Source organism: Vanessa cardui, chromosome 26, assembly GCF_905220365.1.
Source record: "Vanessa cardui chromosome 26, ilVanCard2.1, whole genome shotgun sequence".
Lineage (NCBI taxonomy): Eukaryota > Metazoa > Arthropoda > Insecta > Lepidoptera > Nymphalidae > Vanessa > Vanessa cardui.
The window spans coordinates 8,776,550-8,795,245 of record NC_061148.1 but is presented as its reverse complement, the minus strand read 5'-3'; the positions used below and the strand labels follow the sequence as shown (position 1 = coordinate 8,795,245).

Genomic DNA, 18,696 nt, shown 5'->3' with positions numbered 1-18,696 from the left:
AACTTTTAATTGAAACAAAAATCAGCTAAAATTTTAAAACCTATAAATGGTGTACGTTTTTTAAGTTATCCTTATTAATAAATAAATTGTTATTAATAAGTAAATTATTATTTAATTTTTATGAATCTTTTAATTCATATTTGTCTATATTTAAGAACTTAATGTTAATAATCCTTATGTATCTATGCAAAAACGATTTGCATGTGATTAAATAAATTTTTGTAGCACTTCTCACGTGCGTATATAAGTTCACAGACTTTTAAATTTTGAAAAACTACAGCAAAAAATATGACGCGTTTCATTTCAGACTACATTATAATATTTACAGGAAAAATGTCGTTTTGAAAACTGAATGAAAAAATCAACTCGATTCATTTAACATTCGATTAAATTTGAAATTCAATGACAGCTGGTATCAGATTCAGGCCACGCTGTGTATCCTCGTGTTTCACGAAGCCTTGAGAGGCATTCAAATTTTACAACCTTAATGGAAAAAATTCATAACTTTATATGTATCATTTATATTCTTGCATCACAAATGGTGATGAAGAAACTACTGGATGTAGAGTTTATCATCATCTTTTGATTGGATGAAACAATACATGTAAAAAAATGTATCTGGCGCTTAGCACTTTCTGGTTTCATAAACGCCTAAAAACATATCGATTACTTAGTCATTATATCTACTGTCTTTTGAAGTATTTATTTGTTTTACTGTCACAGCCAACGAGACTACTTAAATTAGCCTTTCAATTAATAGCCTAGCCATTTAACTATCCATAATTCAGTTTGATATTACGCAAAACGTCTGGTTTTAACCCATTGATGAGCATGATTTGTTCAGTACTTATGAATGTAGACTTGTAGGAGATTAATTGGTTCGTTTGTCTCTTTCTAACATCAGTAGATGAACGTGTTATTAGGTTACCTTTGGGGAACTCGCAGACATTGACTGTATGAAACCAACCACCAACCTTTAGTATTAACAAGACCTTTGTGCCTATAGTTACACTGATTCATTTAGTTTTTTTTTTAATGTGATAGGAAGCAAACGAGCGGAGAGCTCACCTGACGGAAAGTGATTACCATGATAACCCTTAGACTGCAGTACCAGGGGGATTGGAGGTTCGTTTTTGGCCGTTAAGGAAGGACGTTCTTTTCTTAAAGGTCTTTTCTTAAAGGGTCGTATCAGTTCGAAAAAACCGCTGGCGAAAGCTAGTTTCACAAAGTGTCATCAAGAATACTAATTATTACTGTTTGGAGGTATATTATGGTGAACAGTGGTGATTATTTCTTGGTCTTGCACAAAGCTCCCACAGAGACACCACAGAGCAGATAAGATCATACTACAATAAATATCTAGAACAAAATATTAATGATAAATATAATATAAGGAAAGAAATTAATCACAGGCAATTAACATATAATACATATTTTAAAAAAAGAAATTATTTATTAATTTTATTCGACAATTCTATCAAATATTATTACCAATTTAAGGTTGTTGTCACCAACGCATATTGACAACACACTTTCTGTTTTACTTCAATTGATACGTAAAGTAAGAGACGCAGAATTCAATTCAAAAATATATGTAAATACATATATATATATATCTATATACATATATAGAGTTTATTTACCTTTAAATATATTCGTTTATCGTCTGCGCATCTTCTTGACACGAATTTATTTAAATATATTTATGATAATTCTCTTCTAGAACAATTTTACGATTTTTTTGCGTCTTAGACTTTTGAAATATACCGGTTCAAGGTAACATGCGATTTTTATATAATTTGTAGTATTTATAAGTACAATTTAAATAGAAAGATTAGGAGAAGCTGTATATGTCACAATTGGAAAAACTCCTTATCAAACCGCAGTGCATCTGACTGTTTCATTGGTTAGTTAAGCTTATCATACAAACATCCACTGTGTACAAATCCAAAGCAATTAAAAATCTATACTTAATATTATAGATGTGAAAGTAACTGTCTGTTTATCGAAACAGCGGGCGACTAACAGTGAATATAACGCCTGAAAGTAATACCGAAGCTCTTGTCAAGTAATCGTTACGAGTTGTAACGCCGAGTTACGAGTGTGTGTGAATAGAGAGCACACGTATTTACACACACATATGTATATATACACGATATCTCCTGCGCAGTTTGACACAAACCGTTTCGATTGGTGTGACCCGAAATCGGTCAGGAATACAACTTCGCGCGTAATCTCGAATTAATAAGTTCTTTGTCGTATATTTAAAATACATTAATATTTCACATCCATTCTATTTCATACTAGCTGTACCCGCGACTTTCGTGAGCGTTTGAATTTAACAAAAAGCACGTTGTTCTAGCCTAAGTTACTCCTAATTACATCTACTATCAGCCTGTGCAAGTACCGTCAAAATCGTTTCAGCCGTTCCAGAAATTAGCCGGAACAAACAGACAGACTTACAAAAATTGTAAACATTTTTTTTTTTAAAACATTGTCTAAAACAAGCATGTATAACATTAAAAGCATATGTATCAAAATGGCGTACCACCGTAACTCAGTTGTCAAAATTAAACAAATGACAATCAATGAATCTGTATTCCGCGCCATTACACGAATATTCAAAATAGAACTAATGTTTTCAGGGTACACGTACCTATATATAAATATTTCTTAAATCAGCCCTAACTGTTATATGAATGAACAAGTTTGTAGAGTATCAATAGAATCCTCGCACGATCCCGTATGTTATCAATAAATAATCAAATCTCAATCAAAAATTAATTTTATTCAAGTAAACTTTACAATGAAGCGTTTTTGGATAGTCGATAAAATTAAATACTTCCACAGTTTCGGAGAGCAGCCTCTAAGCAAAATAAACGGCAAGAAACTCGCATAGTTGCTCTTTTCAAATGAACAGATTTACAATGCTGTTCTTTATAATAATTTGTGTCATATTATGTAGCCCAAACTATATATATATATGAAATCTCCAAGCGTTTGGTTCTAATTCTAATCCTATGATTTATCATATATCGATATATCATAGATATATTATTGTATTTTTAGAAACTTTTATTGCTGCTTTTATGAAACCTAGATTTTAATGTATGGTATATTAAAAGACAACGTTAAAAAATTTCAGCGGAATCATATTAAGGAAACAAATTCCTTGCAGGAAGAATATGTTTATTGACTTAGCGGATTCGGAAACTTGGTGTTATTAAACTATTAGTACTCACTGCTTCGGGTTGCTGTAGCAACGATACTACATAAGGGCTCTATATCGAATCTATCCTCAAACATATCTGAAAAACCTTTGACGACCTCCGTGGGCGACTGGTGTGTACACCGGTTTTCATGGGTATGCCACTCCGAGATCCCAGGTTCGATTCCCGACCGAGTCAATGTAGATTATCATTAGTTTTTCTATGTTGTCTTGAGTCTGGGTGTTTGTGGTACCGTCGTTACTTCTGATTTTCCATAACACAAGTGCTTTAGCTACTTACATTGGGGTCAGAGTAATATATGTAATGTTGTCAATTATCACCAATATTATGGTGAATGTTCACTTATCAACAGGAGTCATTTCCAACCAATGCCATTACAAGAATCCAGTCAAAGGAAAAAGTGACACTCGCTTATGAAAATATTTTTTCCACATTTTTCAAAGTGACATTACAAACGTACCGTACACCACAGCGCACAGAGTGCGTTCTTGCAAAATACACCCCTAAAACAATCTTCTTACTGAGCTCACATATCGAATAGTTTTCTTTGTTCTGACGTAACCAAAGATATAATCAAAGACAGTATAATATTAATTAAATTAAATTAAACCTTAACTCTATTTTTGAATAGACTTTATTACATCCAAAGTGACTAGTTGCACCTACAGGCCAGTACTCAAATAATCGCGAACATTGTCAAAAGTCAAAAGCTGAGTGTCAGCGTAGATACGCTGGAAAATGTACGAGAACGGAATGGAACGAGAGTGTGACACTTCCAGACTCTGTAAAACAACAACAACAGCCTGTAAATTTCCCACTGCTGAGCTAAAGCCTCCTCCTTTGAGAAGAAGGTTTCGAATATACTCCACCACGCTGTTCCAATGCGGGTTGATGGATACACATGTGGCAGAGCTTGTATCAAATGACACATACAGGTTTCCTCGCGGTGTTTTCCTTCACCGCGGAGCACGAGATAAATTATAAACAGAAATTCAACACTTGAATATTTAGTGGTGATTGCCTGGATTTGAAAACGTTCAATTACTGATTATTTAAATGTGTGTCGATCATATTTATATTACGACACAAATTAGATGTAGCATCGGCAAAATTCGTAAAACCGATCACATTCGAATTAAGTACGGTATCCCGAATTATCAATATTTATTTCTTATGTGAAACTTTACACAAACATAATAACTTGTAATACCATATGACCTAATATATTCCTCAATTTAACACGTCGATTTACATGCATTTACTTTTTCGGTTTCTATCGAAATCTATAGCGACGATTAGCGTCGAATGGCGCGATAGGGAGCTATTTCTATTGGTTGCATAAATCGGCAGTAATCAGTTTCATTGAATTTGCCGATGCTACATCTAAGTTGTGTCGTACTATATGTTACTTTGATGAGACGGCGAGGACGTAGACTCTAAGTATCACACAAAGATATTATATCCGTCGGATATCCATGCCCCATGCTAGCATCATCCTCCACGTGTAATGTCACGACGACAGATGTACCGTCCGCACGCACATGCCTCACGATTCGGACAAAATCCTAAGTCAAGTAGCGTGCTCACAAAATTCACCCTTATTCTAGAGTGACTCAGTCAATACGTATTTTTTTTTATTGTTTCAGTAAAGTTACCTAGATATAAGTAGTCACTCGCGGCTTCACTCGCATTTTATGGTATTGGTTGTCATGTGTCAGGTATAAAAGTACCCTAGTAGTAGAAGTAGAAAGGACTTCTTGGATTTCAAGTTTGCTGCATACCAAATTTCATGAAATTCGGTTCAGCGGTTTGGTCGTGAAAGAGCGACAGGCATATACAGACTGAGATAATTTCACATTTACTATATATACATAAAATAAAATTGGAGTGTCTGTTTGTAATATTAAAACAGCCTTTTTTTACTCGATACATATGCCGTATATATATATATATATAATGTACCGTACATATACCAAAATATTTTTTGTCCAATTTTTGTCTGGCTTGTCTGTCTGTTTGTTTGTTCCAACTAATCTCTGGAACGGCTGGACCGATTTTGACGGGACTTTCACTGGCAGATAACTGTTATAATATGGAGTAACTTAGGCTACAATATTTGTTATTTTAAATATAAATTGCGAATTGCAATTACATAATCACACATGTATCTACTGATAGCAATGATACCCAATGATATAGAAAAAATGTGTACTACAAAATACAATATTTTTACAAATATCTTCGCACCTACAAAAATAAAAAGTATTTCAAATCAACTTTAATAATCAAATTTAAAAATCGAATTGTTCACATTATTTGCGAAAATGCGATTGAAACCTTTTTGCAGTGATCATCTTCAAAAAATGATCGCGATTTAATTATTAACACTAGGAAATTATAAAGAATAAAATAAAGTCTTGCAATCGTATCAATCGCGCTACGTGCGGTACCTCGCGTTCACAGATTGATATCAATTAAATGACTTTTAAGTGCAGTAGTCACTAGCTGGAAGTAGATTCCAGTCGCTTCCTTGGTCGTGGGTTCGAGCGTTTAAATCATACCTTGCAAGTCTTATGGATGGACAAATGTAAAAAAAAAATTAATAAGGATTAAAATAAGAATAGCGTTTTTTATTGAGTTTTTAACAGTATATACCAAAGATTGTCTGGAAGAAATGGCTTATAAGCCATAAGGCCTTTTGCTTGGCCAATTTTGTTTGAATGAAAATATATTTTTGTCTTTATGTATATTTGGTGTGCAATAAACTGTTAAATAAATATATAATTTTGGATAACAATCTAATCGGAAGCCTATATGTTTACATATGTAAATTAATTAATTTATTTGAAAGATTATATCTTATAAATATACTTTATAGGAAATAAAAGATCTATCACTAGATAAGTCTATCTACTTAGTGGTAGATTAGAGAGAGCTAGGTGGCTAGTGGTGAGATGGTACTGTCCATTTTATGTAATTAAGTACCATACCATAATAAATAATAACTTTTTTAAGTTTATTGGTAACTTGTAACTGGTGAAAATAATCTTTATATTACAATTAAAAAAAAACACCAAACGTTTTTGAAACGTGAACGCTCGAAGTCCATTGGTCGGCAACCACGTCATCAGCTGAAATTAACCAATGAGCATTCAGATTAGTGAAACTGATTTTGACTAGTATTATATAATACAAACTGAAGGTGTTCTGTTATACATACGTCACTTATATACAAAGATACACATGTATGTATGTATTATGTTATGTATGTATGTGTGTGACGATAAAAACGATTGATTATTAAGTAAAAAGCCGTAATGAACTGTTTGACTCTCGGCCAGTTACGTACTTCGATCAATTGGTGACTCCTGCATAAGTTACAGGAAGATTGAGAAATAAGACAATATGTAATGTTTCTATATATTATTTTAATGTAAGTATTAGCCGTACTTTGTATAAGACCTGTGTATACCACCCACTCGTCGTCAGACAAGCAGCAAAAATTAATAACGTTGGTGGTTTAAGAAAGATTCATTATCATTATCATCATTATCCTTATCATTACATAGTATAAAACAAAATCGCTTACCACGCTGTCACTATGTATTTAAATAATGAACAAAATGAAAATACTCTATTTAAAACTGTAAAGTAATTTCGTACTAGTTGTTGTCCGCGTTGTTGTTGTTGTTGTTGCCCGCGTCTTTACTTGGGTTATCATTTAATTGGAAAAAAGTAGCCTATGCCCTAAATATTAGTATAGATTCGGATCTAGTAAATTTCGCTATAACTCACCCCGTTACATATACATTAATAATATAAATAATTGAGTCGTATGTTTCGTAACGGGCGTTTGTGTGTCATTTCGAGTAGAGTAATCTCAATCAAAGTTACCTTAATACCTGAAAAAACCTATGGTTGCAAGAAACCGCCACGAACCACATTGGTAAGAGATTTTTTTATGGTATAGGTTGGCGGACGACCATATTGGCCACCTGATGGTAAGTGGTCACCATCACTTATAGGCAATGACGGTGTAAGAAATATTATCTATTCTTTACATCGTCCCAAGGTTGGTGGCACATCACCAACCTTGGGAACTAAGATGTTATGTCCCCTGTGCCTGTAGGTACACTGGCTCACTCACCCTTCAAACCGGAACACAACAATACTGAGTACTGTTATTTGGCGGTAGAATAACTGATGAGTGTGTGGTACCTACCCAGACGGGCTTGCACAAAGCCCCTACCACCAAGAAACTAGCCCGAACACAAGAGACTGGCCATAAACGAAATTACAAATTAAAACAAAAAATCTCTTACTGTACTTTATAACACAAACTACATAAATTATAAAAAATATATTGATGACTAACAAATCAACACGAGTAAAACCATTAAAAGTGTAATAAAAAAAACACCAGTCAAATTACTAATTGTCTTATTTTAAACTGCAACATATATTTCTTAATAAATTGATTCCTTTATCGTTGCTAAGGACGAAAAAAAAAACAATTTGGGGGAACCCAATACGTCACATTCATAAAGACTTGAATGGCTTAAACTATAATTATCTCTTACGACCTTTTTTTATAATGTTCTACATATTCATTTAATATTTCAAATACTAAATTTTAATCAAAATTATGTCTTATTTTAATCAAGCTCAACATTTAAATATAAAATGTATTACAAATAAAATTGATATCTTATTGTATGTATGTTGTAATATTTAAAATTATTTTATGTTTATTTCTTTATCTAATATATATATATATATATATATATATATATATATATATATATATATATATATTATATACAAGGAATATGTCTTTACATATGTTAGTTCAACCTCAATAAGGTATACATAAGTCTTGTTTCAGTATTGGAACATTTTATGAATTTTGAAATTATAATGCTTGATAAATTCGCTGTGACCTGCTTATATTATGTTAGTATTTAGTATTAGGGGATCTGTTTTATTTATTTATTAGTCTAGTATGGTTTAATAATAAAATAACAATAGAACAGAATATTCTAGAAAATACAATTGAATTAAATTAACACAAAATATCAGAAATAAAACGATTATTATTATAATTGGCAGAGCATTGGCAGATATATAAAAGTTTCTAAAATGATACATATTTAAAGGCAACTTGCCTAAGTAATATACCGTAATAAAATTCCCTAAGCGCCCCCCTTTCCTCGACCAAGACATCAGGAATTAGTGTTTAAGTTTCCAATATGAATGTGTGCGTGCATTTTTCAATTTGGAATTCAAGAAGTCCAGCCGCCTATATATATACCGCCAATCATGTGCCAGCGTTTAGTCCGGCCAATGCTCTTGCACGCACGCGCCTATTTTCAAAAAGTGTTCGATTTTTAATTGTTCAGAATTCAGAGTTGTCCGTTAAAAAAATTTATTCGTTATTTTTTTTCGGTACGTCACAAATTATTTTTATTTTTTTAAATTGTGTTCAGTGTCTGTGAAAGTAGATTTTGTGGATAGGTTTTTTTTTATCGCGAGTGATTTTTTTTTGTTTAAACTCAGATAACAATACAAAGGTATTTATTTATTATTTTTTTTTTATTTTTATGTTATGTCAAATGTCAAAATAAATAAGCATGTTTTCAATTACGGAATTAATGAATTAAAACTATTTAAAAATACTAGACAAAATCATAGTACCGTAACAAATGATGCAACAAATGTCATATATTTCTTGTCCCTTGAAATGTAATAGAAACCATTATCTGTGTCATAAATAAAAGATAAGAATCTCATTTTGTGTAAACTAAAAAAAGGGCCCTTGCTTTTTTTTAAATAATTCTTTCATAGTGATTCATTTGAATGATATTTTGTAGTATTTAAACTATTTGGAAATATTGTTTTTTTTTCAATTAATTGAAATGACATTAGTGAATGGTAAAATAAAAAACAAAAATATATAATGTTTTATGGATGTATCGCGAATGCGAAATTATAAATATATTTTTAATTTAAAATTTGTCATATATAAAATTTATTTTTTTTGAATTTCAAAAATCGAATCTTTTTAAATAATGTGTTTTAAACAGTAACTGAAAAAATTAACATACTCTGCTAATTTCATAGTATGGTTTTTTCAAATCCCCAATGGTGTACTAGATAGAATATGTACAGATCTGCTGTACCTAAATTCGAAGCCGGTGGTATCTTTTAGCTCCACATTGAGTTCACTACTTTAAGGAGAATACAAAACTTTAGACAGTTACTACAAACATATTTGTGTAGAGTATTGTTTTCTGCTTAATAAAACACTTTAATCAGTTTATAATAGTAATTTCAGCATTTCTGAAACAGTTTTTCTTAAACTTGGACGATTGTTATAAATTATTATAAAATTTACGTAATTTTTTGTATTCTGGCCCTATTTTTGAATATACATATATTTGTTCATAAGTAATATATATAAAGAAAGCTTATGTAAATATTTTAATAGCCATAGTCATTTGTATATAAGATAATATAATAGTTGTTCTTATATCAATTCTTCCTTATAAAAGATACATTTTGTTTATATTCAATACATTACATTACATTTTATATTCAATACTAGTTTTCGAGCGCGACTTCGTCCGTGTATTAAAGGAGTCATAAGTTTGAGATAAAAAGCCTATCAGTTGAAGCTTGTTACATAAGTAATTGAATCGTATTTGATGAATACGATTCAATGATTTAAAAAGAAACAAAGTGACTCTCACATTTATAATAATTGTATTAATAATTAATGCATATAATTTGATTATTGAAACATAGATAATAGATTGTTGTCTTTAGAATCTGCATTATCTAAAGGTAAATTTACGTTTAATATACGTTTAAAAATACTAACAAGTTATAGAGCCTACGTAAATTACTTATATTTTTTATATTTTTATTTAAATATGATTTTATATGTAGTCTGCATAACAGTTGAAAGAGTCAATTTTTTGAATTATACACACACACACACATCGTCAGTTCTGTTAGACGTCGTCACGGTAGCATGCGCAAGTGATCCCGTGATGCCCCTTTAAGGTACCAACCACTATTTTATGTGGTAGGCGGTATTCCGGTGTTCTCTCGCACGAGGCTTTCTAGGCATCGGCAATACCCTTAAAAGCTTATTTCAACATAAAAACGTACCTTAATTAAAGCCAAAAACAAATCTTCCATTAAGCTAAGTATTCTGAGCCTTCTGAGAAGAGTTAGAATAGATTATACCACGACTCTGTTCTATGAAATGAATGTGTAGGTTTTCTCACGATGCCTTCATACACAATTTAAATTACAAACACAGATAATGCGAAAATGAAATGACTCAGATTTGAACCCATCACCTTTAGCATATATACGCTAAGTAATCGTCTAAGCCATCGATTTTCTTTACACTATATGTTAATCCGTTTGTTCCAGATAAGACCCAGAATCTCATTATACATAATGTATCTTATATACATAATCGCGGTTGTCCTGGTGGGCTGTGGGAGAGCAGCGAATGTAAACAGACACATGAAGTTACTAGAAATTGAAAATCACATTGACAAAAGTGGTAAGCATCAACTGTTGAATTTCTCCTAGTCAATATACTCGATACACATTAACCTGAAAAGGTATTGTCCAGTAATATATGCACATAATCGACGACACTCTTTTCTCCCTAATTGTCATTATATGATGAGATTAAAACCATATATAAGCAAGCAAATCAAACTTTTAGACGAAAAATTTTCCGTCAAAATTCCACAAACACTTTTTATATATTGGGATTTGAACCCAGAATCTCGGGTTTCGGGGTTAAGCACAACACTAAGGTCGAGTGATGTGCGTTGATCTGTTACACATATAATAATTTTCTTATCATTTTCATCAATTCAACCAGTTTCAGTGAAATTTTTTATCGAGAAGATCACTACAAATTTTGGGTATAGTTACTACATCCGTAAAAATGGTAATCGTCTTTGAATTATCGAGTATTACTCGATAAATAACATATGTGATACGGAACATTGTTCATTATATTAAGATCTAAGATTTATAATATAAATATCAATGTGCGGTTTTGTGAGGAGACCTATCACAGTAACAATATCTGACGGATGCATTTTTCCAAGCATATTTTCCTTCATCGTTATGAACGAGATGAATAATAAGCTAAAAATTTACACATGAATAAATCAACTAGAACTGAACACACGTACTTAAATTATGATCCAAGAGTTTTCTCCACTGGTACACCTGGACTTAAATTATTGAAGAGATTTTGATATTTCGCCTAATAATAGATTATTTTATATTATACTTAGTATGACTGAGTGGATTACTAATTTAATGTATTTTTTAATAGTGGGCCAGTGTAATTACAGGCACAAGAACATCTCCATCATAAATTAAAATAAACATCTTGACGATACATTGATGGTATAATTAGTAGTTTCTATCGATAAATGTCACCAAATACCAATCGCCAAGTATGATCGTCTAGAAACAGCCTGTAAATTTCCCACTGCTGGGCTAAGACCTCCTCTTCCATTAAGGGGAGGGCTTGTTCCAATGCCGGTGGGTGGAATGCACATGTGATAGAATTTCGATGAAATTAGACACGTGCAGGTTTCCTCACGATGTTTTCCTTCACCATTGAGCACGAGATGAATTGTAAACATATTAAGCACATACATATAGTGGTGCTTGAAGGGTTTGAAACCGCAATCATCGTTTAAGATTCGGGCATTAGGGCATTCTAACTATTGGGCCATCTTTGCTCATGATCGTCTGACATACTAAAAAAAAAGCGAATACGTTTACTTCAATCGTTGGGTTATTGTAAACGTATGGACTTGTATTGACTTGATTTCGTTATCTCCAGTAGTACAGACGCCCCAATCGAAACGCTTCATAACGATTACGAAGAGGCCCGGACCCCACAGCGTACACAGACCCGGCACCACGCTCGAGCTGACCTGCGAAGCGATCGCGGCTCCAGCGCCCGCGGTACACTGGTTTAGAAACGACGCACCTATTTATGAGGTAACTATATAATCAACAACAACAGCCTGTAAATTCCCACTACTGGGCTAAAGGCCTCTCCCTTTGAGGAAAAGGTTTGCAACATATTCCACCACGCTGTTCCAATGCGGTTTGGTGGAATACACATATGGCAGAATTTCTATAAAATTTGTCACATGCAGGTTTCCTTACGATGTTTTCCTTCACCGCTGAGCACGAGATGAATTATAAAGACAAATTTAGCACATGAATCAGCGGTGCTTGCCTGGGTTTGAACCCGCAGTCATCGGTTAAGTTGCACGCGTTCTAACCACTGGGCCATCTCGACTCTTTGTAAAATATATAATAAGTAACTATATTTATACAAACCCATTTGGGTAGATATCACCAACATAACACATATTCTACAACCAATAAGGTGAGAAGGCGTTGTAATGACAGGCACAAGGGACATAACATCTTAGTTCCCGAAAACACATTGGCGTTGTAAGGATAACCACTTACCATCAGGTTTCATTAGCGAGTCTGCTTACATTTCAATAAAAACAATCATCAGCTACATACACAACTACAACTACTGTTAGCTACCGTACAGTATTACTGGTGTGGACTATATTATAAACAATTTTTGTAACACATCCAATAAGGGTACCTTCACTTGTAGAGTGAAAAGCATCTTAAACGCTCTAACTCTTACACTCCTCCTTAGGCTGTATCACGTTATATCAGATGTGATAACAGTCAAGCGTTTGCGCATATATTTAAAAAAAATATACAACAACGGCGGTTTCGCTCGCGTTCTATGAGTTGATTATCAAATGTTGGTCAAGTAGCCTATGTCCTTTCTTGGAGTTAAAGTTTGCTTCACAACAAATTTCATCAAATTCGGTTCAGCGGTTTGGTCGTGAAAGACAAACAAACAGATTTACTTTCACATTTATAATATTAAGTATATATTAATTGCACACCATCCCTATGCTTTCCTTTAGGCAGGCTCTGTGTCGCTTTACTGAGTTTAAACTCCCAAGCAACAATATACATTGATTTTCGATTGTTAATCTATACATATAATAAAATTGGAGTGTCTGTTTGTAATACTAAAATAACCCTTTTTTACTGAATGTATATGTATTTATACACGGTACATATACCAAAATAACATTTTTTTACAATTTTTGTCTTTCTGTCTGTTTGTTGCGGCTAATCTCTGGAACGGCTGGACCGATTTTGATAGGAATTTAACTGGCAGATAACTGATATAATATAGAGTAAATTAGGCTACAATATATTTTTTTAATTTGTTAAATTCAAACGTGTGATAACGGGCACAGCTAGTTCAAATTATAAATTTCAAACGTATATTTCTTTTTCAGTACGATAAAGAATCGAATGAGATAATGGATACGAATCCCACGTCCGTAGCGAGGGTCGCTTCCACGTTGCTGATAACTCGGTCCGACACGCCGGCGGAGTACTCGTGTCTCATTGTCTCTGGAATGCGAACAGCTCGAGCGTCCACAATTGTATACAGCACAGGTAAGGCAATAACCATCACCAACGTTTGGACAAACATTGGTACACTCATCATACCGCCAAACATGTTCCGATTTGGTTGGTAAGACAATGGACCCAATATTGGCGCATTGGCATGTAAATTTCTTAAATACTTGATATAAAAGCTTATTTTACTATTATCTTGTCTGCGTTTACGACACGCACAACTTAAGATAAGCCTTCAATATACAACAACAACAACAACAACAACAACAACAGCCTGTAAATTCCCTCATCATCATCATCATCAAAAGGCCTCATCTCCCTTTGAGGAGAAGGTTTGGAACATATTCCACCACGCTGTTCCAATGCGGGTTGGTGGAATACACATGTGGCAGAACTTCAAGGAAATTTGTCTCATGCAGGTTTCCTCACGATGTCTTCCTTCACCGCTGAGCACGAGATGAATATAATTCATCTCGTGCTCAAGACAAATTAAGCAAATGAATCAGCGGTGCTTGCCTGGGTTTGAACCCTCAATCATCGGTTAAGATGCACGCGTTCTAACCACTGTGCCATCTCAATATTTTCAGCGATATCTAATATCTAAAAGCACATCCGTTATAACTGCAAGCAATGGTGAGTGTACCAATGACAAATATATTGTACACCAGCTCAGCCACAACAAGCAGTGTATACTCCTCTCCAAATTTCAGTGGACCAAATGAACGATCCATGACTTAAATTCTCAGCTGTATACGCTACGTCTGTGTTTTCTGTAACTCGCAGGAATCAGGAGTCAAAATTTGTCTTTTGTAATTAGGATGGCAATATATATAATGCTTTAATCTGAATATTACCAGTACAATTTAAATATTTATTGCTATATATAACGATATCATTTTTATATATAAAACGAAAGCTCCGAAAAAGTAAACGTGTGTATATAATTAATTTATTAAAATAGCAACACTTAATATGTATAAGCACAGAATGTCTGTTATAATTATTATCTAAGCATTAGACGCTTAATATTAAGGCGTTAAAATGAGTCATTCGAAACTTTACAACTGATAAGGAAAAAAGTTAACACATGTTTAGCAATGATTAATACAACCGACAACTATTTTGTATGCACGTGTCATTTTTTTTTTTACTATACAGATAAGATATTAAATTTGTAATCTTAAAAAAAATGTTATAAAAAAATTAGACGGTAGACGCGTCGTAGATATAAAATGTCGAATTTGTTGGTTACTGAAATATGTAAAATCACTAATAGTCGCCTGGGGTTTCGCTACTTTTTAGTGTGTTGGTTGTCATGTGTTAGGAAAGAAGTAGCCTATGTCCTTTCATGGAGTTCAAATTTTAGGCGACCTCCATGGTCGAGTGGTGTGTACACCGGTTTTCATGGGTACGCCACTCCGATCCCGGGTTCGATTCTCGGCCGAGTCGATGTAGATTACCATTAGTTTTCTATGTTGTCTTGGGTCTGGGTGTTTGTGGTACCGTTGTTACTTCTGATTTCCATAACACAAGTGCTTCAGCTACTTACATTGCGATCAGAGTAATATATGTGATGTTGTCTCATATTTATTATTTATATTATAAAAAAAAAGTTTGCTTCTTACCAAATTTCATGATATTCGGATTGGTTTGGTTGTGAAAGAGCGACAGACAGACAGAGTTACTTTCACATTTGTAATATTAATAATAAAGATAGTCATAGCCATTTATTATTACAATCTACGTAGTATAAAATGAAGTCACTTCCCGCCTTAATATTACGCGTAGATATTTTGATCTACGCAACGGATTTTAATGCGATGTTCATCAATAAACCCGTTCTTAATAAAGGGTTACATGTCTAACACATGCATATTAGACTAGCAAAAAGCCAAAATTTCAATTTTTTCGAGTCAAGTAAAATATCAAAGATTTTTTTTGTTTATTATAAGTTGTTTATATATCTTATTGTATTAGTGTAACTACGGGTAAAGTAGCTAATTCTATATAAACGATAGTGGTATAATGATGCGGGGTTTTCAAAGATCTTCGCATCGAGAAACAGGTTATTATGAAAATCAGAATTTTCATTTTATTAGCATTAACATGATGAAGGATGAGCATAGACAACAGCCTTTACTTATTGGGTGACGTAAGCATAGGTTGCGCTAATGACGAAAAAATATTTTAGTCCTGTACCAATGTTACGTTCAATTAAATACCTGGAATATCTGTGATAACAAAATAACTTATTTGTAGTTCGGTTATAGTATTGTTGAACTGTCTAAGAGGTAGGATTAAAAGGTTATGATTACCGGATGATAGTGAAAATGTAAGAAGATTATAAATTCTAGTTTCAATTAAAAAAAAAAATACTCTCAAATTCTACTCTTTATTCTTTCGAAAAAGTATTTTAAGTTTAACAAATACATAAATTTGCTATAGCATAGGTTAATCCAATTGCATTAAAGTAATAAGATAAATATATAAATATAAAACTGCATAACTCAATAAAACACAAAGTAAGTTAACTAAATTACTAATGTAGCTATAAAAATTGATGACCACATTATCGCCTGTGTGAAAATAATAGTAACACGCATAACAAGGGAATAACTATAAAAATCATAAAAAAGCCTATAAAAACTTTTATAAAGGCTTTTATGAGAATTGAATTGGCATTATTTCACCCATGTTTAGGTGTTTTAAGAAGTATTATTATTATCCAAGTTAGTTTTATCTATATTGAAGCTTCTAATATATACTTTTAGTTCAGTTGCTTTAGATTAGCATAAGTATTTTTGCGTACGGCGGTTCTATTACACTCTTTCGGATACTTAATGATAACAAGACGAGTTAAATTAAATAAAAAAATGTTCATATTACGATTTTAAATAAAATACTTAATATTATTTTAAATATACCAGAGATTATATTACAAACACAGTTAATTTAATAAAATGTTGGCAAAGAAAACAATTTACATAAAAACCTTACAACTTAAGAACGTACACTGGTTCATTCAAACAACTTCTAATAATACTCTTATTTAAATTATTACGTTAACAATAAAGTATAATAATTAATAAGTTAAAGTTATGTTTATGTTTTTCTCCACTAGATGGCAGCACAGAAATAACGGAGCGTTCCAAGCTTGTTCCCTTATCGCCGAGAATCCTCGTATCGTATAAAGTTTTCGTAGACACGATAGGCAGCAATATAGTGCTACCGTGCAGGGTCAAAGGGCACCCTCGACCCGTGGTCGTATGGAGGGATAAAGACGGCGTGGTCATCGAGAACGACAGTAGAATGAAGGTAAGGTTATTTGTGACATCACTTAATACTTAGAACAATAGTAGTAATAATAATTTTACTCACATTAAAAACTAATCGTTCTAATTTCAAATTATAATTCTTTATTATGTAAGATAGACTTAATACCTCCTAATTATCCCAAAATAAGAAGAACATAAAATAAAACGTTATTAATTGTTAGTGCTGTTAAACTTAGAAAAACCTTTAGATATCGTCTGCAAGCTCACTTCCTTGATAATGTTTCTTAATTAATACCAGATCTACTTTTATATTTCTTTATTGTGTGATTGATTTCATTTGAATTGGTTTATTTTTGTTTAGTTGTGGTAAACACTTTCATATATTTCTGATTAGCCTAAAGGTTTACTGCTATAGAATTACTTGTATGATTATAATAGTGCAGTTTATAGTATCAATTTTGGTTATTCGTTTCAATAAATACACGATAATTCCGTAAACGTAAATTTGACTAGTTATTAATTAACTTTGCTATTCGCCAATAGATGACGCTACAGTTGCAAGCTTAGTTTCTTATTAATTAAATAGATGGCGTTAGTTGTAGTAAATGTCAACTTATTGTCTAATGCTACAATACCATATTGTGTCAATACTGTATTCTAACTGTGAAGTGTGCAGCCTGCATTTAACAGCTTAATTGCTTTGAGTAAATAGAATATCAGCATACAATTAAATAATTATGTTCTATACAGTGATGAAAGCGTTTGTTTGTAATTTATTATATATATTATTTTAACTTATTATTTAATTATTATTTTAACCGCATATTATTAAATATACAGTTAGCATAACTGTATTCAACAAAAACAAAATATATAATATCAATCAACAAAAACAACCAATTATATCAATCTAAGCCAATCGAAATAAACTTTATTCATGTAGGCTTTTACACGCAATTTTGAATTGTCATTTAACAATTAAGTGAAGCTACCACCGGTTCGAAAAGTAGATTCTACCGAGAATAACCGGAATGAAACTCAGTAATTAGTTATACGTAGGTATTTAATTTAAATTAAACACATGATATCATAGAAAAATTAACTTAGTAACTCGCTCAAGTTCTCAAAAAAGCAATCTCTTTTTTCTTGGTGGTAGGGCTTTGTGCAAGCCCGTCTGGGTAGGTACCACCCACTCATCAGTTATTCTACCGCCAAATAACAGTACTCAGTATTGTTGTGTTCCGGTTTGAAGGGTGAGTGAGCCAGTGTAACTACAGGCACAAGGAACGTAACATCTTAGGTCCCAAGGCTAGTGGCGCATTGACGATGTAAGGAATAGTTAATATTTCTTACAGCGTCATTGTCTATGGGTGATAGTGACCACTTACCATCAGGTGGCCCATATGCTCGTCCGCCAAGCTATACCATAAAAAAAACATATTTTTATTCCTGTCTCGTGTCATAGGTGCTCCGTTCAGGCGAGTTGGTGATCACTTCGCTTCTCTGGAGCGACATGGGCGAGTTTACGTGCAGAGCCAGCAATCTCTTCGGAAGTACCCAGATCAAGACATTCGTTTATCCGGCACGGGTATGTATTACTTATTATATTTATACAAACATTGTTTTATATATCTATGTAAAATTAAAACTTACCACAT

At 32.7% G+C, this 18,696-nt stretch overlaps 1 protein-coding gene across 2 annotated transcripts in view; it reads left to right on the top strand.

Annotated features, from left to right (window-relative positions):
- The window catches only part of LOC124540783 (neural/ectodermal development factor IMP-L2-like), a 100,995-nt gene that overhangs the window by 80,916 nt on the left and 1,383 nt on the right, over nucleotides 1–18,696 (top strand). Inside the window, exons 1-6 of one of the 2 annotated variants that reach the window (XM_047118499.1) lie at nucleotides 8,566–8,800; nucleotides 10,674–10,809; nucleotides 12,124–12,284; nucleotides 13,637–13,799; nucleotides 16,885–17,078; nucleotides 18,504–18,626. In XM_047118499.1, coding sequence (XP_046974455.1) covers nucleotides 10,701–10,809; nucleotides 12,124–12,284; nucleotides 13,637–13,799; nucleotides 16,885–17,078; nucleotides 18,504–18,626 — 750 coding nt within the window. In that variant the 5' untranslated portion in view covers nucleotides 8,566–8,800; nucleotides 10,674–10,700. Of the gene's footprint in view, nucleotides 1–8,565; nucleotides 8,801–10,673; nucleotides 10,810–12,123; nucleotides 12,285–13,636; nucleotides 13,800–16,884; nucleotides 17,079–18,503; nucleotides 18,627–18,696 lie in introns of those variants that run through there. The other variant, XM_047118498.1, reaches the window with a different exon arrangement.